This window comes from Drosophila ficusphila, unplaced genomic scaffold, assembly GCF_018152265.1.
Source record: "Drosophila ficusphila isolate 14025-0441.05 unplaced genomic scaffold, ASM1815226v1 contig_198, whole genome shotgun sequence".
NCBI lineage: Eukaryota > Metazoa > Arthropoda > Insecta > Diptera > Drosophilidae > Drosophila > Drosophila ficusphila.
The window spans coordinates 7656568-7679091 of NW_025064092.1; the positions used below are offsets into that span (position 1 = coordinate 7656568).

At 39.6% G+C, this 22524-nt stretch overlaps 6 protein-coding genes across 6 annotated transcripts; 1 reads left to right on the forward strand and 5 right to left on the reverse strand.

Moving 5' to 3' along the window:
• Positions 1–2630: 2630 nt before the first annotated feature.
• LOC108095376 (sodium-coupled monocarboxylate transporter 1) lies at positions 2631–5873 on the reverse strand. Its single transcript, XM_017196455.2, has 5 exons — positions 5328–5873; positions 4349–4508; positions 4221–4286; positions 3066–4156; positions 2631–3004 (listed from the first exon to the last, which is right to left on the reverse strand). Exons 1-5 carry the CDS (start codon positions 5564–5566, stop codon positions 2755–2757), a joined length of 1806 nt encoding a protein of 601 aa, XP_017051944.1. The 5' UTR covers positions 5567–5873; the 3' UTR covers positions 2631–2754.
• Positions 5874–6815: 942 nt separating this feature from the next.
• On the reverse strand, positions 6816–7105 carry LOC108095260. The gene is made up of 2 exons (XM_017196285.1): positions 6933–7105; positions 6816–6874 (listed from the first exon to the last, which is right to left on the reverse strand). Exons 1-2 carry the CDS (start codon positions 7096–7098, stop codon positions 6816–6818), a joined length of 225 nt encoding a protein of 74 aa, XP_017051774.1. The 5' UTR covers positions 7099–7105.
• A 7644-nt stretch (positions 7106–14749) lies between these two features.
• On the reverse strand, positions 14750–15211 carry LOC108095290. Its single transcript, XM_043207515.1, has 2 exons — positions 15120–15211; positions 14750–15048 (listed from the first exon to the last, which is right to left on the reverse strand). The coding sequence occupies exons 1-2, from the start codon at positions 15189–15191 to the stop codon at positions 14860–14862; spliced, it is 261 nt and encodes an 86-aa protein (XP_043063450.1). The 5' UTR covers positions 15192–15211; the 3' UTR covers positions 14750–14859.
• Positions 15212–16179: 968 nt separating this feature from the next.
• On the reverse strand, positions 16180–16821 carry LOC108095288. Its single transcript, XM_017196329.1, has 3 exons — positions 16723–16821; positions 16572–16661; positions 16180–16514 (listed from the first exon to the last, which is right to left on the reverse strand). The coding sequence occupies exons 1-3, from the start codon at positions 16792–16794 to the stop codon at positions 16350–16352; spliced, it is 327 nt and encodes a 108-aa protein (XP_017051818.1). The 5' UTR covers positions 16795–16821; the 3' UTR covers positions 16180–16349.
• A 713-nt stretch (positions 16822–17534) lies between these two features.
• On the forward strand, positions 17535–18183 carry LOC108095283. The gene is made up of 2 exons (XM_017196325.1): positions 17535–17668; positions 17801–18183. Exons 1-2 carry the CDS (start codon positions 17609–17611, stop codon positions 18011–18013), a joined length of 273 nt encoding a protein of 90 aa, XP_017051814.1. The 5' UTR covers positions 17535–17608; the 3' UTR covers positions 18014–18183.
• Positions 18184–21597: 3414 nt separating this feature from the next.
• LOC108095286 (mitochondrial import inner membrane translocase subunit TIM14-3) lies at positions 21598–22271 on the reverse strand. Its single transcript, XM_017196328.1, has 2 exons — positions 21979–22271; positions 21598–21909 (listed from the first exon to the last, which is right to left on the reverse strand). Exons 1-2 carry the CDS (start codon positions 22171–22173, stop codon positions 21712–21714), a joined length of 393 nt encoding a protein of 130 aa, XP_017051817.1. The 5' UTR covers positions 22174–22271; the 3' UTR covers positions 21598–21711.
• Between the last annotated feature and the right edge of the window lie 253 nt (positions 22272–22524).

The following is a 22524-nucleotide window of genomic DNA, read 5'->3' on the forward strand; positions in this document are numbered from 1 at the left end:
GACACTGGAAATGCAATTTTAACCACGCCCAATCCCCAAGGTGATGTAAAATGGGCTAAAAAGGCTGTGAAGGGCCACCGCACAATGCACAAACGAAGCTGCCGAATATAATTAAATATTTTATCGCATAAAAGTGCCAAAAATGAAACGACAACAAGAAAATAAGCAGCCGGCATGCGTTTTTCCTTCTGGCCTCTCTGACCATTGTGTTTTGTGTGCACGGAGAGAAATAAGTTAAAGCTAATTTCTATCATTATAATAAGGTAGCACGCAATGGGATAGAAGTAAATACATTTACACTACACTTTAGCTCATCGTTTAAAAAAGGATTGTACAATTTTGAACACTTATTGGCAAAGTTAACTATGACTATTTGCCGTGTACTTATTTCTATATGTTTGTGGTGCACAGGTGCCCTCTGAGCCACCGCCTTAACCCCCTTCTGACCCCTTTCGGCGGTCTTCTAATTCTGTGAGCTGACATTGTTTTGGCAGGGAAAAGATTGAGGGAAAACCGAGGAGGGGGGTTTGGAGGAACACATGTTCCCCGAAAACAATACGCCCGCAGTTCAGCGCCGCACCACCCAACCCCGCACCACCCCCTCTTCGACCGCTGCATTTCTTGGGTCTCTTTCAGATGGAATCTTTTGGTCAACAACAACATCAGTGGGCCATTGTTCTTGACTTCCACTTCGTAGTGGCTGCTTTTGCTTTTTTCGACAATTTCCATATGAGTTTTAATTATAATTTTTCTATGCTTATTTTCATGAAAACAATCAAAAATGACTTTTGTGCCTGCTCTCCAAAAAAAGGGCAGGGGGGAGTAGGCTGCGGGGTTTTGGGGCTTAAGGTTGGTCCGTTGCAAATTGTCACTGGCATTTATATGGCCACCAGGCTTTTAAAAATTGTGAAAATGAGGAAAAGGAACTACGTACGTTAGGGCTTTATTTTTTGGAAGGATTAAAGGTAAATCTCAGGAATACACTTTTTACATCAATACATTTTCCAATAATGTACCTGTTAAAAATGTATTCTAAAACAAACGTGAAATATTTTCTGTAAATTTGTACCTTTAAATTTGTTAACTGTGAAATGTGAATTGTATATTCGTTATGATCTCTAAGTAAGGGTATTGAGTGGGGCAAGAGGGTGAGCAAATTTTATTTGAGCATAAAAAGTAACACAAAAGCAACACGGCGACATAAACAAGTTAACAGAGCGAGGAGTTTGTTGGCTTTTGTAGTTGGCAGTTTGGCACGTTAGCGCTGCCAGCTTCCGTTTCCTGCCGTGGCCAAAAAACAATCCACCCATATGACAACTGTCGCTGTGCCCCTGCCCTAACCCCTGACCCCTGGACCCCCTTAACCCCCTTAACCCTGTTAACCCTTAACCCCCGAGCCTTAACCCCTGTCACTGGCCATGCATACGTACACAGCATAGTTTTTGAATATGCCGCGAGGTGGCGCACCTGTTTCATCTCCACTTCTGTACAGATTTTCAAAAACAACACGGGGAAAAAGGCAAAAACAACTGAAAACCCACACAGAGTCCGGAAACTGTCATTATGCATTCTGATGACATTTTCGCCGCTGTATCTCTTTTGTGCAAAATTATTTTTGCAGTCGGCTAATTAAGAGCCAAAAATTTGCAACGGGAGCGGTGTGGGTAACGAGCTTTGTACCTGCATACGAAAGCATATGTCGTCTTCATCATCGATAAAAGTTTCCGGCAAGAGAACGAAGAAGTTCCGCAGAGCAAGGCTAAAACTAATTTCGCAAACATTTGTCAGCTCATTAACAATTCAATTTGCTGCATAAACGACCTAAACATACAAATACTCGTATAGTGGTGATGGTGGTTGGGGGTTTGGTGACTCCAAAAAATAGTTGGGCACTCGGATGCAGACTTGACCACACATGAAAAGCAGTAAATATTCAATTAACGGCACAGGGTAGAAACTAATGCGAAAACGGAACCCTTTCGGGTTGGCCAAAACCCCCCAGCTTTTCCGCTTTTCCACCCCAAACCACTTGACCTTGGCCAGACAGAGAGGGTTCAGATCCAGAGCCCAATCACTTGTGCCTGGCACTTGAAAGTGAAACGGAACCCTCACCCTCACAAACGGGGGGCTCTCCAGCTCCGATCCTTTTTTTCCTATTTTTATAAATTCATTTTGGGGCATGGTAATCCCAGGGAAAGTCTTATAAAATATTTAAATTATATATAGTATTTACTCTTCCTAATCGCTTAGGTGAATTTTAAGCGTATATAAGTGGAGTTGTTTAGCTGATATCATATGTTTTAAAGCTCATAGTTCAGTTATTTCTTTGGTCAACGAGGATAATAGATTTGGACAATTTTAAAAGCCTATGTATCAATAAGGGTATCAAAAAGCTCGACTTTTTTAATACCACTTTGCTTACCCGTAGTTTTTTTTTTTTGCAATTTCTATTTGGGCAGCCGGCGCTTTGATTTGTCGGGTCGGGTCATGTGCCCTTCTGCACTTGCCCCTTTTTCGAGTCCTGGACCATAACTGCGGGCATTTTTCTAATTACAGAGAAGGCAGCAACAGAGCAGGAAACTGCTTTGAACCCATTTCGTACGGGACACAGGGGCCCAAATAATTATGAATTGTGTTTTATTTTAAATATTTGCTAAGCTACCGAAAGGAACATTGCCAGGATGATGCCGGTCAGCCTTCTCCGTCTCCGTCTCCGTCTCCGTCTCTTAACTTTGACCGCCGGTGTAATCCCCTTCACGTTTTCGTCTCCTGCCTGTTCCTGCTCTTCTGTCCAGGATCCGGAATCTCCGATCTTCGGTGGCGACGTCGCTCCAGCCAACGCCTCACGAACGGCGTGAGTAAGCGGGTGTCCACGCCATCCAAGTCCGACTCCTTGAGCAGGAGACTCGTGACCAAGGCCACAACGATGGTTACCAGGGCTCCAAAGAGCGTAAAGTAGAGGTACGAGATCCGGTGCAGCTGGAAGGGACCACTCGGGCTGGAGCTGCATCAAAAACATAGAGATGTAGGAAAATCAAAATGAAGGAAATTGTATTCTTGCTCACCTAAAACCAGCATCCAAAGCCAGGTGGGCAAACTCCCTTGGCTCACCGGCGAACGTGTAGTTGCAGCCCATCGTTGAGTAGGGCTTCCGCTTGTAGACGAGATCCCCGGTGACCAGATCCCGCTGGGCACTCACGCACATCCACGCCATGACCACCAGCGAGGTGAACCCGCCGAGCAGAGCTCCCTTCGAGTTAACCCAGGGCAGCATAACGCCGGCTGTGAAAATGCCCAACAGCGGTCCATTCGCCACCGAAGACAATGTGATGGTCAGCTGCAAAACGGCACCGAGTTTTTCCACGGCAAAGACGAGTGCCACGAAAATAAATCCAAAGACCACAACCACACTTCGCATTACGAAAGCTGTTTGCCCTTCGCTCAGGGGCGTCTTCCTGGAGGTCTTTACAAAATCTTCGAGAACCACTGCGGAAAGAGAGTTCAACCCGGTCGACAACGAAGACAGAGCGGCACTGAAAACGCCGGCAACAAAAACTCCCGGTAATCCCGGATAGGCGCCCAAGGTTTCCATCACCAAAAGCGGCAGCAGTTGATCGTTTCGCTGGGCCAATTTGGTTTCCAAAGGATCGCACTGTGCATAGGTGGCGTAAATCAAGAGACCCGTATAGCCACAAATCAGCAGGAAGGCCAACACACCGGCAATGAATGTCCAAATGGCGATTCGTGCATCTCGCAACGTCGGCAGCGACAAGTATCTCTGGATCATGTTCTGGCTGATCGCATTCGACTTGAGCCAGTGGGCGACACCGCCCAAAACCAGGGAGTAGAACGTGTACCGCTCCGTGAGATCCGCACTGAAGTTTGGACTCTCCAAGCGCGCCGTTTCCCTGGCCCTTTGCAACACGACTCCGGGTCCTCCGATGTCCAGGGTTCCCTTCACCAAAACCAGGGCCATGGCACCAAACATGATCAGAGTTTGGACCACGTCGGTCCAAACCACCGCCTTCAGACCTCCGATGCAGGTGTAAAATATGCAAACCACACACACAATCGGCGTCACTATGTGGATATTCACTCCGGTCGCCTGATTGAAAGCTATAGCTGGCACATAAATCACGATCGGAAGCCAAAGGAGCTGTGTGATGATACAAAATAAAATATAAATAAATATTACAATAAAACCCATAAGAAGTACCCACCGATGCCACAATAAACATTACGGAACCAAAAAGCCTCAAACTTCTGTTATAGCGCTGTTCCAAGTACTGCAAATAATTTGTATATTGAAAAAAGTGTGACAAAAAAGCAGACTCCATAGAAACCTCACCTTATAGGTGGAAATCAAATTTAGTTCGTGGAACACCGGCAGAAAGAAGTAGTACATGCAAAAGCCCATTAAAACCAGAGATCCCATAATGTACATGTACTGAGCACCATAGAGATAAACCTCCGTCGGAGTTCCCAGAAGCGTAATGCCAGATATAAAGCTGAAAAGCAGATTTACAGCAAATGTTTTACAAAGAAAAGAACAATATAAGTGGCTTGAGATCCACTTTCCAGAAACATAAACACTATTTTTAAGCTAAATTCAAATTTTCTTGCCGTGTAGAACCGCCTTGACCTTCACCGATCATCCATCATCTGTGGGAGATCAAAGTGCGTTTTATACAATTCAATTAGCACCAATGTCGTCGTGTTTTCGCCATTGTCGTGGCTTCCTAGTGTCCAAGTGGCATTCCGCGATGTGTTCTACAAGTCGGGATTGGATTGAGGGATTGGTGGACTCGCAGTCGCAGTCGCCAATTGAGCGTCGCCAATTTGAATGCCCTGCATATGCGGGTAGCTCGAATCGCCAGCCGTTCGCTGGGAAGCCAATTATTAATTATGAAACATTTTGATTTGGTGCGTTGATAGGAGCTGTACGAACTGTACGAACTATGCTAAAAATACGACGGCGACTAAAACGAGTCGAATCTGGAGCAAATTGCGACCTACACTACATGTCGGCGTTTTAATGGTTCAAATGGATTTAGAGATGAGCTATCAGTTTTATTCCAAGGAACTTGAATTAATTAATACTATCTACTATGCGGCTTGTAAAAAGTACTTTACAAGGTAACCAAGTGGCTTATCCATCTGAATTATACAACAGAATTAAAGTTCATGTTTTAATACATCTGCAAGATATTTCTGTAGATGATAGAAAAGGAAGACATTTTTAATGAAACCTTTTTGCCTAAAAGTGCGCTACAGGGAATCATTAAAACTGAAAGTAGCTTGCATGTGATTTCTATTCTTTTGCTTACCTGGATATTAATGACATAGTGATGGGGAAGATCTTCATCTGCCTGCCACCTACCAAATATGAGGCAGCACTATTAGCCGCCTCCTCGGAACCATGAGACTTTTGTTTTTTGGACTCCCTTCGCAGCTGCAAACAGAAATGGATTCCAATCACGGCGCAAATAGCCAACATCAGGCAGAAGACCAGATAGTCCAGCCAGCCGAAGCTCTGCAGATTGGCTCTCAACTCCTCCACGTTCATTTTCCCGACACTTTTCCGCCACTCGGACACTCACACACACACGTAAAAAAAAAAAGGAAAAATAAGGAAGAAAAGCAGGAAAGCCTCACCGATCGCACCGCTCGTAGGCACGCATCAGAGGTGACTGCTGGGTTCTGGTTCAGATTTCTGGTTTCAGTTGATCTCGGCGAGATGGAAGTGCAATTGTGATGTTGCCACACAGCAGCCAACACCACCGACGATTATTGTTTTATATTTTTATTAATGATATTATGACACACACACTCGGCGGTCGGCGAGATCGTCGCTTTTCATCACTTTTCGCATGGCTGCTGCGATCGCGACTAACTTTCGCCTGTTTCTGGAGCAACAGCTGACTGGCCAGCTGGCGGAGCAGCTGATTTTCGGACAGAACAACCACCCTTCGCCACCCACCGCAACCCTTGGCCAGCCCCAAAACCCAAAAACCACCACCCACCCACTCAGCTAATTGAATCGGTGGTTGTGTGGAGCAAATTGAGTCGCCAGCGGGGCACTTAAGTCAACGCGTTGTCTTTGCCTTGGAAAATCCACAGATCGAGGCACTTTGACAGAAAATTGGGTACATTTTTAAAAAAATAATCAGTCGTTCGTAAAAAAAAATACTTCAAAATACAAAACTATTTCCGATTTGCAAAGCTTGTCAAATAATTTGAGAGTTTGAATGTCTTAAGTTGATGCAACAATTTAAGATTTTTTTTGAATTACATAGTTACTTCCCGCTTTTTTTTTTTTGAGAAAGACATAAAAGATTACTTGATTATTTTTTCTGTGTAGAAGGAATGGGGTGCGACTGTGTAAATTAACTTGATTAGATTCTGCCGGCAATTTGTGACCTCTCCTCCCGCTTCGCACTTCAATTTCCCTAAAAATGATCGGCACTTGGACTGCGGTCTCGGATTTGCTTATGTAGGCTGCGGGTGTCAAACGAAGCAAAGACAATAAGATTTTCGAATAGTAAGTGGAATCTCAAGAGGTTCTTTTTCGGCTTTGATAATAAAACAACAGATTAAATTTGTCTCTATATGGAGTACACATTTGAGCTCGAGCGGCGCTCTAAGATTAGATCTTGTCTTTATGAAAAGAAAATGTAGTTATTGGATACTTTGTGTTTGCTTCAAATTTTATTGCTCAAAGAAAAATTTAAAAAAAAAAAGAGGGTCACGAATTATAAAACTGCAGAGCTGCTAAAATTTATTTAGTAGACCGAGCCAAGTGAAGTTCTGCAAATTTAAGCCTGAAAATCTTCAGGCCAGGCATTGTTGCCATTTCTATCGCCCGAACTTAGACCTACAAATGATATAAATATAAGGAATGCACAGGATTCCATTATTAATTACGAACTCACCAGTAGTGGCTCCACTCATGGCCAGGATCGAACTGGTCAGCTCCTTGATTGTTCGCTCCATTTCCCCAAATTTGGTCAGATCATCAGCCGAGGGAGCAGCCAAACATTTCTGGCCATTAATAAGGACCAGAGTCAGAGCCAGAATAACCAAAATTGTATATTCCATTGCGTAGATTATGAACCAACTGTACTTCAAATTCGGTGGTTCTCTTCGTTTTATAGAACCGCTCTTATCAAGATTTCTCCATGGTAAATAACTATTTTAAAGTGTTTTGCTTGCTAAGCTTCAATGCTTGTCTAATGACCCAAAAAATTATTTTTATCGCTTCTATAATGTGTTTGATTCTACCCTGACCCTTGGAGTCATCACAAATGTTTTATATCAATATCAAATAATAACAATTTTTCTATTTATTTTACCACATTTTCACCGATTGTTCCTATACCACCGAATGCAATTTAATTGTTATTTAACTGATCCTTTAGTTAGTTCATAAAAACTGGTTTGGGAAAGATCAGTTGACAATTCCGGTAGAAAACACTATATTTTGAGTGGTTTATGGTTGTAATAAGGCCAAAAAGTGACTTACAGCGGAACCAAAATCTTTTTTGAGCACCTTATGACCACAGTTAACGAGACCAATCACTTTTTGGACGATTCAAAAAAAATGATTTTTGGCCAATTTTCGCAATTTTCATAAGGGGTAACATCGTCATTTTTTGCGAAAAATGGCAAAATTTCAACTTTTTTGGGTGTTTATACCATCGGATAGGAAATTTTACTGCGAATTCAACGATGTATGCCATTCCACATTTGGAAGAGTACTTCCTTAGATAATGCAAAAAAACTGGGTTTTTTAAAGCCATTTTTTGTAGTTTTGGGCAAAAAAAAAACTTTTTCCATTGGTAATTTGTCTGTTATTTGGGCAAGAAACAACTTACAGCCAAACAAAGTATAGTTTTGGAAACTAGAAAAGCCCAACTATTCATGCCACCGAATGCAATTTAATTGTTATTTAATCCTGATCCTTTAGTTAGTTCATAAAAACTGATTTGGGAAAGATCAGTTGACAATTTTGGTAGAAAATCCTATCTTTTTAGTGGTTTTTTGGTTGTAATAGGGCCAAAAAGTGACTTACAGCGGAACCAAACACTGTTTTGAGCACCTTATGACCACAGTTAACGAGCCCAATCACTTTTTGGACGATTCAAAAAAAATGATTTTTGGCCAATTTTCGCAATTTTCATAAGGGGTAACATCGTCATTTTTTGCGAAAAATGGCAAAATTTCAACTTTTTTGGGTGTTTATATCATCGAAATCAGAATTTTATTACGAATTCAACGATGTATGCCACTCCACATTTGGGAGAGTACTTTCTCAGATATTCAAAAAAAACTGAGTTTTTTAAAGCTTTTTTTTGTAGTTTTTGGCAACAAGAACTTTTTCCATTGTTCCATAGTTCATAAAAACTGATTTGGCAAAGATCAGTTGACAATTCCAGTAGAAAACACTATACTCTATATTTAATAAAATCAATGAAAATTATTACTTTCAGAGGCATGCCACCTAATAGATAACTACAGAATTATGGTTTTCACTTTTTTGTCTTAATTAATATTATAGATTTCTTCATTTATGTTTTATGAACATTTTTTTTCAATTTTAATGATGGGTTTGCTGAAAATTGACCAAAGTTCACTATATTTATAGCTGGCATACCTACTAACCAGTAGCTCCCTAAGATATGACCTTCTTAAATATAATAAATATTTAATACATATATAGGGGAATGTCGTCAGGGTTGGACACATTTTTGACCCTTGCCCATAATTATCGTTTTAATAAGAATTAAGATCATTTGCGTAAATAGTATGAAAGGTAAAGGCAATTGGTATGTCTGACAATGAAAATTATGTTGTGAAATGAAAAACATAGAAATGGCGAGTATTTAAAAAAAAAAAAAAATGTAGTCAGGCTTGGACACTGTAGTCATGGTTGGACACTTGAATTGCTACTTCAGAAAAGTAGCAATAAAAGAGGACATTATCCATGGATCAGGTGTATTTTATGTCTTTCGACTCTTTTTCATTATGAACAACAAATTTTACAACCAAGTATGAAAAAAAATTAATCAGATTCGCAATTAGGACAAACAGGACAGCATTATGCAAGTCGACTTTACCTCTTTCCGTCGTTCGCTTGTAGCGTGAACCTCTTCAAAGGGAGAAAATAAATTATTACTCAAAGGATTTATTTTTTTTACTTATTTACTAATTAATTCACTTTTTGTTGAATCAAGTAATTAATTACTAAATTTATTTATTCATCCAACTCATACTTTATTTTTAGAACTTTAATCTATTTCTTTAATTAATATGTAGGTATATTTGGGAAAAACCAAGGGTGTCCAACCTTGACAACAAAAAGTGTCCAACCCTGACAACATGAGTCATAACTCTACCGCACAACATAACTACCAAATCGCTTTATTTAGAACAAATTTTTTTTAGTATTTCGTTAAGGGGGAACCACTTAACGTATTTTTAAACTTACCCTGCGGATGGCATATTTTCCGCTGAATTATGCCACTTTTTTAGCGCGTTCTCGAATACTTTCTTCTTCACTATCACGACACTATGTCAACAAAACAGGAAAATTAACAGTTATGGGATGCGGCTAGGGATGAAAAGTTTCCCACAGTGATAACAATTAATACCACATTCGCACACAGATGGCGATAGTTGGTTTATTAGAAAAATTGCAAGTGTCCGACCCTGACAACTGTCCAACCTTGACGACATTCCCCTATATATTTCTACTTTCAGGATTCATCGATCAACGAGGGCAGTTGGAAGAGGAGGTCGGCGATACAATATGCTATAACAACATAATAAACATAAGAAACCAGCAATAAGTTATTAATAAGTAATATTATTTAGAAATCGAATTATTTATTTATTATTATTATTATTTATTGAAGATAATAAAAACTAACTTATGAAATTTTTATTGTTTGAATGAATTTGAGCGTGTGGGGGATTTTTTTAGGAACCTGGCAAACAGAAACGCCAGCAAACTTACCTGCAGCAACTTGCAATGAGATATGTTTGCCTGGTATCGCAATTTTTAGCATTTGGTCGAAAACAAGCAAGTTCCGAGGAGTATTTACTATAAATTGGATATTTTTTTAATTTTAGACATCAAGCGAACAGAAACCTGACACAGACGTATTTCTTATTTATTTAACTTATATTTATCAGACGCGACCTTCTACTGATCATGTTCGCTTGGTGTCTGAAATCCAATAATTCAATAGAAAACAACGAGTTCGAAGAGTAATTTTGTTCATTTGGGCAGCCAAATTGGCAAATTCTAAAAACAAAGTACCAGGCGAACAGAAATGCCTAGAAGGTGGCAACAAAATCCGAAATCCAAAATCAGCTGCCCCCTAAGATATGCAACAATTTCCTCTATGGATGGTACTAAGGGTCGTGGTTCGAAACTTGACTATGCTCGATCCACGTAAAATACTGGGATTGTGGGTTGAGCATCACTGATAGTATTGGGTTTGAAACTCGGATAAAATTATAAATTAATTTGATAAATTCCACCTTCTAGGAACTTCTGTTCGCCTGGTACTTTGTTTTCAGAAATTGCCTTTTTGGCTGTCCAAATGGTCAGTAATATTTCGAACTCGTTTTTTCCATCGAATTTAGGGATTTGAGCCATCATCTCCTTTTTAGCCACTCCTTATGAGGATATTCTATAAACCACTCATAATTTTCAATATAGCCCCAAGCCAAGAAAAAACATTTTATTTAATTTCATTTTCATTTAATAATAACATAAAATCTATAATAAAATATCCTATATTTAAAAGAATATCTCTAAAGTAACATAAAACCTTAATAATAAATAAATCACTCTGCTCGTCCAAGGCGAATAATTGTCTGCTGCTCCTCGATGAATCCCCCAACGTCGTTTCAGCTGCGCTCGTTGATCGATGGGTAGATGAGTATGGAAAAGAATGGTCAGGAAACTTCCGTTGAGATAATAGGACTTTTGCCAATTTTGGTAGAAAATCCTATCTTTTTAGTGGTTTTTTGGTTGTAATAGGGCCAAAAAGTGACTTACAGCGGAACCAAACACTGTTTTGAGCACCTTATGACCACAGTTAACGAGCCCAATCACTTTTTGGACGATTCAAAAAAAATGATTTTTGGCCAATTTTCGCAATTTTCATAAGGGGTAACATCGTCATTTTTTGCGAAAAATGGCAAAATTTCAACTTTTTTGGGTGTTTATACCATCGGATAGGAAATTTTACTGCGAATTCAACGATGTATGCCATTCCACATTTGGAAGAGTACTTCCTTAGATAATGCAAAAAAACTGGGTTTTTTAAAGCCATTTTTTGTAGTTTTGGGCAAAAAAAAAACTTTTTCCATTGGTAATTTGTCTGTTATTTGGGCAAGAAACAACTTACAGCCAAACAAAGTATAGTTTTGGAAACTAGAAAAGCCCAACTATTCATGCCACCGAATGCAATTTAATTGTTATTTAATCCTGATCCTTTAGTTAGTTCATAAAAACTGATTTGGGAAAGATCAGTTGACAATTTTGGTAGAAAATCCTATCTTTTTAGTGGTTTTTTGGTTGTAATAGGGCCAAAAAGTGACTTACAGCGGAACCAAACACTGTTTTGAGCACCTTATGACCACAGTTAACGAGCCCAATCACTTTTTTGGACGGTTCAAAAAAAATGATTTTTGGCCAATTTTCGCAATTTTCATAAGGGGTAACATCGTCATTTTTTGCGAAAAATGGCAAAATTTCAACTTTTTTGGGTGTTTATACCATCGGATAGGAAATTTTACTGCGAATTCAACGATGTATGCCATTCCACATTTGGAAGAGTACTTCCTTAGATAATGCAAAAAAATTGGGTTTTTTAAAGCCATTTTTTGTAGTTTTGGGCAAAAAAAAAACTTTTTCCATTGGTAATTTGTCTGTTATTTGGGCAAGAAACAACTTACAGCCAAACAAAGTATAGTTTTGGAAACTAGAAAAGCCCAACTATTCATGCCACCGAATGCAATTTAATTGTTATTTAATCCTGATCCTTTAGTTAGTTCATAAAAACTGATTTGGGAAAGATCAGTTGACAATTTTGGTAGAAAATCCTATCTTTTTAGTGGTTTTTTGGTTGTAATAGGGCCAAAAAGTGACTTACAGCGGAACCAAACACTGTTTTGAGCCCCTTATGACCACAGTTAACGAGCCCAATCACTTTTTGGACGATTACAAAAATAAGGAAAATGTGATATATTTTTGAAACAGTTTTTTGCAGCACAAAATCGGATGAAAAATGCAGATGCCTGGAGCTTCAGTTTTCTGTTTTCTGTTCTCAGTTTTCAGCTTCAGCTGTGGCAAAAAGCGTCTGCACTTTAGCGGCAATCGAAGCATAAAATGAGCAGCAAGTGCCACTACACACACAGCTGGAGACACACACACATACAAACACTTGCACCTGCACTCACACACATACACACACATGCTGGCAAATCAGAATCAAAAATTGTATGCGTTTTGCACCTTGAAAATGCGTTGCAGTGGAATTTTTTCAACGCCGCACATCAAATGCATACGGCTAATACTTAGAACTATATTTGTCTAAAGAACATATAGATTTTATTATGAGGTGTTAAATTTTGTATGCTTTTTAATATCCTTTTTAAAATATTTTAGTTTGTGTCTGTGTTGCACATCTTCTCATTTATTTTGATTTCGCTGACTGATTTTTCTCTCGCATACTTTTTTATGTTTTTCTTTTTTTACGCTGTAGCGTCAACGGCAAATTAATTAATTCCAGTGGAGCGATTTTTCAAGAAAAAGCCCTTTTCCCGCTCGCATATGTGTATAAATCCGTCCCCCACTTTTGGTGGGCCACTCAAAACCGTTTCGCAGGTGTTGTAATATTATTTGGAATTATGTTGGAATTTCTTGTTTTCTTTGCCTCTGTGTGCTTTTCTCTCTTTTTTTCGTTCCTGCTGCCCGGGAAATGCCATGAAAATTATTTGCTTTTTAATTTTGTTTCAAGTTGCATATGTCTCTCTCTGCATGTGTGTATGTGTGTGTGGTTCGTTGTTTATAGCTAACTTTACAGTTGAGAAAGCATTTGTTAAGTGGTTTTAATTAGTTGGCCCGACATTCCCACACTCGATTTTTCCTAAGCCTCTTTTGCCTGTGATTATGTATGCTAGATATTAAAATAGAATAATCATAGTAAAAAATGTTGTTAAAATAGTTTAACTTCTTCCTAATTAGGAGTAATGTATGGAATCGAACCCAGTGAATTACTTTAGATATTTTACTCACCTGAACGCAACTTACGCTGCAGCAATTAGATTCGAAACCACTCCCTGCCGCAGTGACTTTCTACATATGCAAATGTAACCCCACACACACTCTTTCCACACACAATCCCACCGCCTTTTCAGCGAGCCACTGTCATTCACACTTCGGTCATCGTCGTCGGTGGGAATGGCATGTAATGGGTGCTGCCATTTACAATATTTATCAAGTGCGCGAAACACACCCAAAAACTGGGATAGCGATTAGCCAGCCGGCGGAACTGAAAATGGGAAAGTGGTAGGGGGATAGTGGTTAGGGGAAAGTGGAAAGTGGAACCGGCAACTGGGAGCAGGACTCATATATTATGGGCTTTGGCATCGTCATCGGGCCTATGCGTGGCCCCTAATTACATCGCATTGTCATAACAAAATTGAGCGCATTTGACACGCGATTGCCCCACAGTTGGCGGTGCACGCAGAGAAAAATATAGGGTACATGTTCGATACATTTATTCTAAAAATGTTCCTTAAGAAAACAATCAAGCTCAATGTAATGAAATATAATTTCATATGATCAATAGTATAAGCACTAATGACTCTCATTTTACTATAAGACCACTTAAAAGAAATAAGCCAAATTTGGTAATATTTTCTCTCGGTTCTGGCCACGATGACATGTGAGAAATGCCACCGAGGTCGTAGTCAGCACCCAGGAGTCAGGAGTTAGGAGTCAGGGGTCAAAAGTCAGAGGGACTGTTGCATCAGCCCAACTAGATAAGAATTAATTGTTCAATGGCACGCATTGCACTAAATATTTGAATATATACACCCGTTAGTTGGCTCTTCCCGTTAATCGGATAAAATTCATAATTATTGTTATTACTGTCATTTTTCTAATGACCCGACCGCGCACCCAAATTGCGTGTACTTTTCTATTAAGATGAGCTATCAAACGCACTTTTTCGACTGCGCTTGACTTGTTTGTTTTATTTCTGTTTTTTTTTTTTTTTTGGCCAGGTCGGAATCCCGATTCGGTGGGCCAGCGTACGAGTAAAACCATCCCTCGGATCTTCGATGGCCACGCAACGCACGCGTAAATTATGTAATTAAAATTCCGCACCTTAATTCGGGCAATTTATTACACGAGCTTTTGACTAATTGGATAACGATCTTTAACTATGTCCACTAAATACAGGGCTCTGTGTGTATTTTCGAGGCACGGATGGAGGGGCGCTGATGTACTTATGAGTTCATAAGCGATTGCATTCTCCGATAGAGCTCACGATTAATTGAATTTTTACTGAAAGTCGCCTTCAAGGTGTGAGGAATCCAGCCGAGTGATTAACTTTATGGAAATTTCCGTTGTGAGAAGGGAAAAAGTAATTTGAATAGGCTTTTACTGTTCATCTTCACTATTCTATTTGCCATTCCCATTTTTACCGAATAAATGTAAACCAAATTATTTTGAATGCTCGGGAATTGTTTATTTATAAATTGTTGGCATGCCAGAGTGAAAGAATCAAAGGATAAAGTGCACAATATTGGTCTTTAATGGGTTAAGGGACGGAATCATTAGGCAGCAGTCGTACCCTCAGGAGCCGCAGTTGTACTATCAGCTACTGAAGATGCTGTAGTAGCTGCATCTACTGTAGTTGCTGAATCCACTGTAGTTGCTGAGTTTACTGTAGTTGCTTTATCATCGATGTCAGGGCAAAAAACGGGAAAATGTTTGCAGAAAATTTTGGGAGGCGGAAAAAAAACCTAATGGATGTTGAAAATGGGTTTAAAAATTATTAATAAAACAATTATTAAAGAGGATTAACGGAACTTACAGCTGATGTAGGCGTTTCCAAACTGCAGAAAACCACAAGGAACAGGCCAAGAATTGCTACGGAAATCTTCATTTTGGTTTGTAAGTATTCCAACTGACTTCCGAAAGCCTAACACATTGGTATATATAGGAAAAATGTTTATGATAAGAAGGTAAGTCAAGTCGTGACCCAATACAAATCGTGGGTTTTCAGAGCAAACAGCAATCTTAATGAAAGTTTATCTATTCCTAAAGTAAACTTAAATTGAATAATTAAGTAATATGTAAAAGGTTATATTTTTTTCAACTTAAAAACTACTTTTATGATGCCTTATTTCTAAAACTAATAAAAAGAGCAGAAATAATGTAGAACAACTATCTATCCTATTTTAATTGTCATTTAACTGATCCTTTAGTTAGTTGATAAAAACCAATTTGGAAAAGACAATTGTTGACAATTTTGGTAAAAAAAAAACTATCTTTTTAGTAGTTTTTTGGTTGTAATAGGGCCAAAAAGTGACTTACAGCGGAACCAAACACTGTTTTGAGCACCTTATGACCACAGTTAACGAGCCCAATCACTTTTTGGACGATTCAAAAAAAATGATTTTTGGCCAATTTTCGCATTTTTCATAAGGGGTAACATCGTCATTTTTTGCGAAAAATGGCAAAATTTCAACTTTTTTGGGTGTTTATACCATCGGATAGGAAATTTTACTGCGAATTCAACGATGTATGCCATTCCACATTTGGAAGAGTACTTCCTTAGATAATGCAAAAAAATTGGGTTTTTTAAAGCCATTTTTTGTAGTTTTGGGCAAAAAAAAAAACTTTTTCCATTGGTAATTTGTCTGTTATTTGGGCAAGAAACAACTTACAGCCAAACAAAGTATAGTTTTGGAAACTAGAAAAGCCCAACTACTCAAGCCACCGAATGCAATTTAATTGGCATTAAACTATTCCTTTGGTTAGATGATAAAAAACAGATGTATTTAATGTTCACGTTAAAAGTACAAAAAAAACATTTGTTTATGTTTTCAAACACCCATTTTTTTTCCTTTATTACCTATAAAAACAAAATATTTTTAATGCTTGGGGAATATATTTCAGGGCTGGCATGCCAAGTATAGAAACAGAAGGATTTAGTGTAGTTATATATGTTCAATATACCGGTTCGGTTGATTTCTTGTTATCATCTTGGTTTTTATTAGACTCCTATATAGGGAACTAAATTAGGGGCATCCAAGGGGTTTTATGCGTTTCCGGCTGGGTTTGTACCGTTAATCGTAACATTTTGATTATTGGATATTATGGATGAAAAATCGCAAACAGCACAGATTGTCGAAAAAAGTGGGGCTTTACAGACAGATGCCTTTTCCGACTCAAGCAATTCCACCAATTTCTCGTTGCTGATGTCCTAAAAAAATATGATTAGTCTGTTACTTTCAAGATAAATTACAATGTGTAATCTTACATAAGAAAATCTCTCACAAAAGTCGAAGTTGAAAAAGGAGAAGGTGTCACATAACTCAACTGCTTGATTATAGACCACTTCAATATCACACTAGTAAGGAATTAAAAGGATTACATTGAAGATTATGGGAAATGGAATATGGAAAACATACAGCTGCGATCGGAGATTGCAGACTGCAGAAGATAGCCACGAAAATTCCCAGAATGGCAATGGTTGTCTTCATTTTAAATTGTGGGTTGTTGGAAACTGATCTTAGAAGACTGCAAGGAGTATTATTTATAAGAAAAATAAATGTGTTCAAGGGTTTCGTTAACAGAAAAAAGTCGTGAACTAATATAAATCGTGTAGAGTAACTGGATTCGTAAAAAAGATAATTTAAATGTTAAAGGTTGTTATAAATACTTAGGCAACCTTAATAATTATAATTTATATGGCAATATTTCTTTATCATTGAATTTTGAACCAGGGACAATCTGAAGTTAATATTTAATGTGTTGCAGCCATGTTTTTGCGTTTAACCCCAACCACTGCGGCCAGTCATCATAATTCACAGCCAAACATGACAACTGACGCTTTTTGCGCATACATCACACACAAATTGCTGAACGTTTTTTCCAGCCACGTTCTGGTCAATAATTCGCACAGCCATTGATGGAAATTAAAACACAAATCAAACGGCGACGGCAGCGGCACAAAAAAAGCAATTTCCATCATTAAAGCGGGCAATTGAATGAGTCAACAGAGCCGACAGGTGAATCGGAAAGGTGAGAAGTGGGCGGAGGGTATGACGCCGTAGGCTAAAAATAAACCCCACTTAGTATACTATATAGTATTGGCAGGGTCAATGGTGCTTTTTCGGTATGCGGCACACGTGGGGCCGCAACTATAATGCCTTCCAGCCGATTTACTGGGCTCAATTCGCTGCCGGTTTTGCGGTTTCAGTTTGTTTTCGTCGCTCAACGGAAAATGTTGTGAGGCCTTCTTTGACATCGATTTAAACTCGCGCCTAAAGTATTCTACTTTTACCAGTTCTGGCCATGGCTTTTTTTCGCAAACTATTGGCCATTTTGGCAGTGGTTGCCGTTTTTACCCACGTGGTAAGTGGGAAACCAATAAGAAGAAGTTGATTTTATTTTTTGTGTTCCTGAGTACAACATTTTAATAGTGTTTTTTTTTTTAAAGAGTGAACCAAATAGTATAAAATATTAATCGAATTTTCGTCTGCGCAGACACTTGCACTGGAGTTTATGGACGAGGGCTCTTTCGGAAACGACGAGGTTCACCACTTCGACGAGGAAGCCTCCGCGGAAGTGCCTGGAGTTTTAACTGGTTACACGAGGGATACGATCGCCCATTTCAATCCGCGGAAATCGGATGCGGGATTTCGACAGCTATGGGAACGAGTTCCTCTCCAAAAAGCCGATGTGATTAAGCGGAGATAAATCTACTTGTTGATACGTTAACGTACTCAAAGTCATAACCAAATAACGAATATTCTTAAAACCGATCAAAATGTTAGAAACACATTCGAATCTGACAAATACTTTATTTAGGCACTAGATCTTCTTTAGTAAATATTCATAAATTAAATATCAATTTGTTTACAATGTGAGAGAAACTCAAATATTTTTACATCACGGAAATGTTTCTATGAGTGTTTTACAAATTTACAAGAAACCATAAATGCGGTAAAAGAACATTTCCCTTGAAGGTTTTTCGGTTCAAACCTTTTTGCTGCGGGCCCAGGGGCTAAACCACCCACCAATAACCCGCCAAACTTTGTGGTTTCCCCCACTGAAAAAGCAAAGCAACCTTCGGTCCAAGTAGTTCTTGGAAAAGTAATAAAAAAAAGCCGTGGAAAAAAGCGGCTCTCCTAGGGTAAAACTTTTTTATTTGCATTTTGTTTTAAGCAAAAAAAAAAAAAAAAGAAAAGTGAGACCAACTGTGTTTCTGTTTCGGGTGTATTTTATCCTGTTTTTTTCTTCCTTGCTTGGTTATTTCTTCTTTGTTTTGTAGAAAAATGCACAAGTTTTATGGTAGCATAAAAGTTTTTGCGGGGAAAACTTTGCACTTGTCTTGCCGAAAGGGTTTTACAATGATGCGCTATATGCGACACGCCCCCCTCAACTGTCCAAGTGAGCGTGTCGAGCACTTAATATTTCTGGCATATCATTAGGCGAAAACTGATTCGGGGAAGTCGGCCTCTATAAACTTTCTTTCGCCCACCAGGAACCAGAATGTGACACTCAGTCAGTCGAGTTAGTCAGGCATCGCGGTTACTTAACCCCAGAAAGCAACTTTCGGCTGACCGACCACCACGCCGAATGGCCACCATGCATTATCATTAAAATAAATTATTAGAGTCCAGTGTGGCCACAACTAAAACGCATTTTGCACGTTTCGTGTGCGAGAATTTTTTACACGATTTTTACAACTTTTTTTTGCGGTTGCGCTAAGTACACAAAAGCATTCTGGCTGCAAACGGGGGATGAGATGGATTCAAAGGGACGGGATGGCATGGAATGGGTTGGTTAAAGATAAAAAGTCAAGTTGAATGCGTTTAGAGTTAGGATGTAGCATTTAGTTAACCCGCAAGACGCACACAAGAAATAACTTTGCATACTTTTAGGCAGCCTCATGTTAAATACTAATGCAGAAATGGGGACGAAATGGGGCGAAATGGGGGGGGGCCGCACCATCAAAAGACAATGAAAACGGGGTGGAAAGTGCGCAGGAAGCCACGTAATTTCTCAAGTAACCTAACCACGTAAAGCATAAAATATTTGCCTTTGAGTCGGGGCAAAAGTATGTCCAAGAAGTTGCCCAGTTGCCGCAAAAACAAGTTGCAAGCCGCTCATTTGAATACCCGGCTACAAACTCGGACATGCAAACAACTTTGACCACGCATTTGTTGGAGGCTGTGGATGCAAGTACTGAATGCAATCTGAGGTGTAGCGAATGCTCTTATACCCTACAAAAGAAATTCTATAAAAAACAAGACAGAACCTAAAGAAATCGTATATTATATGAAGGTTATGAGGCTATAAATAAATCTCTACATCAAAGTACATATTTTAAATATCTATTAGTTTAACATATAACCAGATAGTTAGATAGTTATTTGCTAAACAGTTTCTTGAATTATTTATTGTCCAACATGCTCAGTTTTGTTTTAGTACCCTCGCAAAAGGCGTTAAAAACAGACAAATAGGAAAAGGCAAAGGAACTGGACGTAGGTGACGTAGGTGATGCCAAGTCAGGGACAGAATTGCATCAGCATCCTCGGCAGGAGTCGGCCAGTTGACTGGCCACATGCTTCATGCTGCCAGGCACATGCAATTTGTAAGCCAAAGCGCATAATTTACAACCGGGAGAGCCCCGTCTTAAAGGTCTTGGGACAGAAGGAGGACCTCGAACCCTCGAACTCGAAGCCGAAAAACCATATCCACTGCCCCCGTTTGCCGTCTTGGCCAATGAAGTGTCGGTTGCTGGCTGTTCATCTTGGGTCCCCAAACGAGAATCACTCGAACTTTTGACCCAAGCAGGCGGCTAACACCGATTGTGGTTGCCCTCAAGAAAAACAGTGCCTGCAATGCCACAAGAGCTGTGATTAACAGGCCTGAGTAAAATAAATATTTACCTTATTTACTCAGAAGAGATTTTCTTATTTGCTTTTGAATGGAATTTGAATTATTACTAGATTTCGATTTAAGTGTGTAAATGTATTCGAGAGTTTTCTTCAAACACTATAAAAACCATCTGAAAATGTGATTCCTGGTCTCATTTGCATCCGAATTTTTCCCCTGTCACAGGATTCTGGCGACTTAGTTCTTGAGTTTATTCTTTTTCGGGGACTCTCCGCCTGCCGTGTCCTTTATTTTTGCACGCTCCTTCGGCGCAGCGAAGCTCTCGAGCAGAGGGAAGGCCGGGATTCGCGTGGGCTTAAGTGTCCTGGCCGAAGGAGTGGCGAGTCAAGTGGCCATGGCCATAAAAAGTGGTAGCCGAGGGAAGTGCGACCAGGAGTACGAGTACGAGTACGAGTACGAGTGAGCGGTGTCCGTCCGCAAGAAAATAACTTGTAGCAAATTAAGTTTGTTAGTAATTAGAACACCACTAAGGACACCTGAGCGCCGGTTGAATTTATACTCGTGCCCGGTCGGTCCAAAAGGCAGGACAACACACAACAATTAAACTTGCCGCCTCTAATTCCACCTCCTTTTTCGGTGGCGAGTCCTTCGTCCATCGTCCTTCGTCCTTTTGCTCAGGTACAGTAACAAAAGTTTGCCTCCAAGTCGCCTTGTCGAAAATTCCTCAACTCTCAAAAGTTGCCAACTTTGATCTCCAAGAAGACTGGAAAAGGAGATGCATTTTTTGGGTGCGGGCAGAACAACCGTCAAGTGCATGCCAGGACATTGGCCAGTGGCTCCTTTTCGCTTAACCCCTTAATTACAGGCAGTTGGAAATTCCAAAAGTTGCCTGAAAGTTTCGTATTTATTAATAATAAATGGGATTTTTTTAATGGATTTTTGACGATATTTCTTATGGCAATGATATCGAACAAATCGAGGATCAAATCAAATTTTTATTTTAATGCAAGGAACTCGGAGAATATGAACAATAATTCTTTGATTTAGATTAGATGCACTCTCAATAAAACACTTCCACGCAAAGAAACTATTTTAAGTTTTACTGACCATTATGTTGTCGGGTTATCCAGAGGGTTAACCCCAGAAAGGCCCACACCAGCAACTCGACGAGCACTGCGGCCAAGTGGCAAAAGTTTGGCAGCTTAAGGAGCTGCAGAAAGGAAGCAGTTCAGTTGACCCAAGTACACATCGCATCCCCAGCGAACAGGCACTTTGTGGCGTGCGTGGGACAGGAAAAAGGATCGCCAAACTAGCAGGAGGACCTCTGAGGACAGGACATTAGCAGCAGTGCTTCACAAAAACCAAATAAATAAATACGAATGCGTATACTTATGTACGAGATACCTCACCGCATACTTGGAAATGTTCACACATTCAGATGGTGCAAATAATACTATCAGTTTAATAATTTACAATGCGTGATACACTTGCAATCTCATTTTGCTTAGCTGCAATAGATTCGGGGTATTTGGTTTTAAACATTTATAATTTTGTTATTTTGTTCTGGTTCGATTCCTTCGGTCCAGAAGCACATGCTTGGCCTCGTTGATTTTAGCAGCCAGATATGGTGACCCATTGCGATCCGGATGATTGGCCAAAATGACCCGTCGGTGAGCCGCTCGCATTTCGGTCCATGGGGCGCTGAGACTGGTGCCCAGAATTTGTGCCGCTTCGCGGGGTGTCATTCGCTCCTGCATCGTAATATACATATTTATATTATATATTATAATATTATGTATTTTCCCATATTAGATTTTCACCTGAAAGCCGCCGCAGTAAAAGCGTCTGGTTCCCAAATTTCCCATGCGCAACCACAGCCGACCGATTCGATTTGAGGCGGTGGGCGATCTAAAGATTTGAGCCACAATGCCGCAGGCGGCAAGCCCCACTGCCACGCCCACTCCCACCGAAGTTAGCGGATTACTAACGGTTTGCGAAAACTTACTGGTTTGCATTTTTATTCCGATCAATCGTAGTCTAATTCGAAAATATACAGACTAAAATGTTGGAAGTTTAAAATTTGAAAGTAGACTGGAAATCTGTCGACACGACATAAAAACCCTAAGCGACTAAGACCTTTCATTTAAACATTTCCCCAACAGAAGGGAGCACCCAGAAAAGCCCAATCAAAATGGGCTCTTTAAAGTTTCGAGGAGGCAATCAATTTAAGCCTTCTTAAAGTTATCACAGCCGAGAGACAAAGGCTGAAAGCCGGGCCACACTTTCACTTTATTAACACCAAATTAATTTTGTCTCAAAACGTACACACATACATACACATCGAGAACCAAAAGCCCCAAACTAAA

What these genes read in the sequence shown, in the direction of transcription:
- LOC108095260 (XM_017196285.1), bottom strand. Translation starts at nt 7,098, where the DNA reads ATGGAATATACAATTTTGGTTATTCTGGCTCTGACTCTGGTCCTTATT. An exon ending in CATGAGTGGAGCCACTACTG is followed by an intron (nt 6,875 to 6,932) that starts GTGAGTTCGTAA and finishes TATCATTTGTAG; the next exon opens with GTCTAAGTTCGGGCGATAGA.
- LOC108095286 (XM_017196328.1), bottom strand. Translation starts at nt 22,173, where the DNA reads ATGCAAACCAGTAAGTTTTCGCAAACCGTTAGTAATCCGCTAACTTCG. An exon ending in TTTACTGCGGCGGCTTTCAG is followed by an intron (nt 21,910 to 21,978) that starts GTGAAAATCTAA and finishes ATTACGATGCAG; the next exon opens with GAGCGAATGACACCCCGCGA.
- LOC108095376 (XM_017196455.2), bottom strand. Translation starts at nt 5,566, where the DNA reads ATGAACGTGGAGGAGTTGAGAGCCAATCTGCAGAGCTTCGGCTGGCTG. An exon ending in ATTTGATTTCCACCTATAAG is followed by an intron (nt 4,287 to 4,348) that starts GTGAGGTTTCTA and finishes AATTATTTGCAG; the next exon opens with TACTTGGAACAGCGCTATAA. An exon ending in TAATGTTTATTGTGGCATCG is followed by an intron (nt 4,157 to 4,220) that starts GTGGGTACTTCT and finishes ATCATCACACAG; the next exon opens with CTCCTTTGGCTTCCGATCGT.
- LOC108095290 (XM_043207515.1), bottom strand. Translation starts at nt 15,191, where the DNA reads ATGAAGATTTCCGTAGCAATTCTTGGCCTGTTCCTTGTGGTTTTCTGC. An exon ending in TGGAAACGCCTACATCAGCT is followed by an intron (nt 15,049 to 15,119) that starts GTAAGTTCCGTT and finishes AACATCCATTAG; the next exon opens with GTTTTTTTTCCGCCTCCCAA.
- LOC108095283 (XM_017196325.1), top strand. Translation starts at nt 17,609, where the DNA reads ATGGCTTTTTTTCGCAAACTATTGGCCATTTTGGCAGTGGTTGCCGTT. An exon ending in TTGCCGTTTTTACCCACGTG is followed by an intron (nt 17,669 to 17,800) that starts GTAAGTGGGAAA and finishes TCGTCTGCGCAG; the next exon opens with ACACTTGCACTGGAGTTTAT.
- LOC108095288 (XM_017196329.1), bottom strand. Translation starts at nt 16,794, where the DNA reads ATGAAGACAACCATTGCCATTCTGGGAATTTTCGTGGCTATCTTCTGC. An exon ending in TGCAATCTCCGATCGCAGCT is followed by an intron (nt 16,662 to 16,722) that starts GTATGTTTTCCA and finishes ATTCCTTACTAG; the next exon opens with TGTGATATTGAAGTGGTCTA. An exon ending in TTTGTGAGAGATTTTCTTAT is followed by an intron (nt 16,515 to 16,571) that starts GTAAGATTACAC and finishes ATATTTTTTTAG; the next exon opens with GACATCAGCAACGAGAAATT.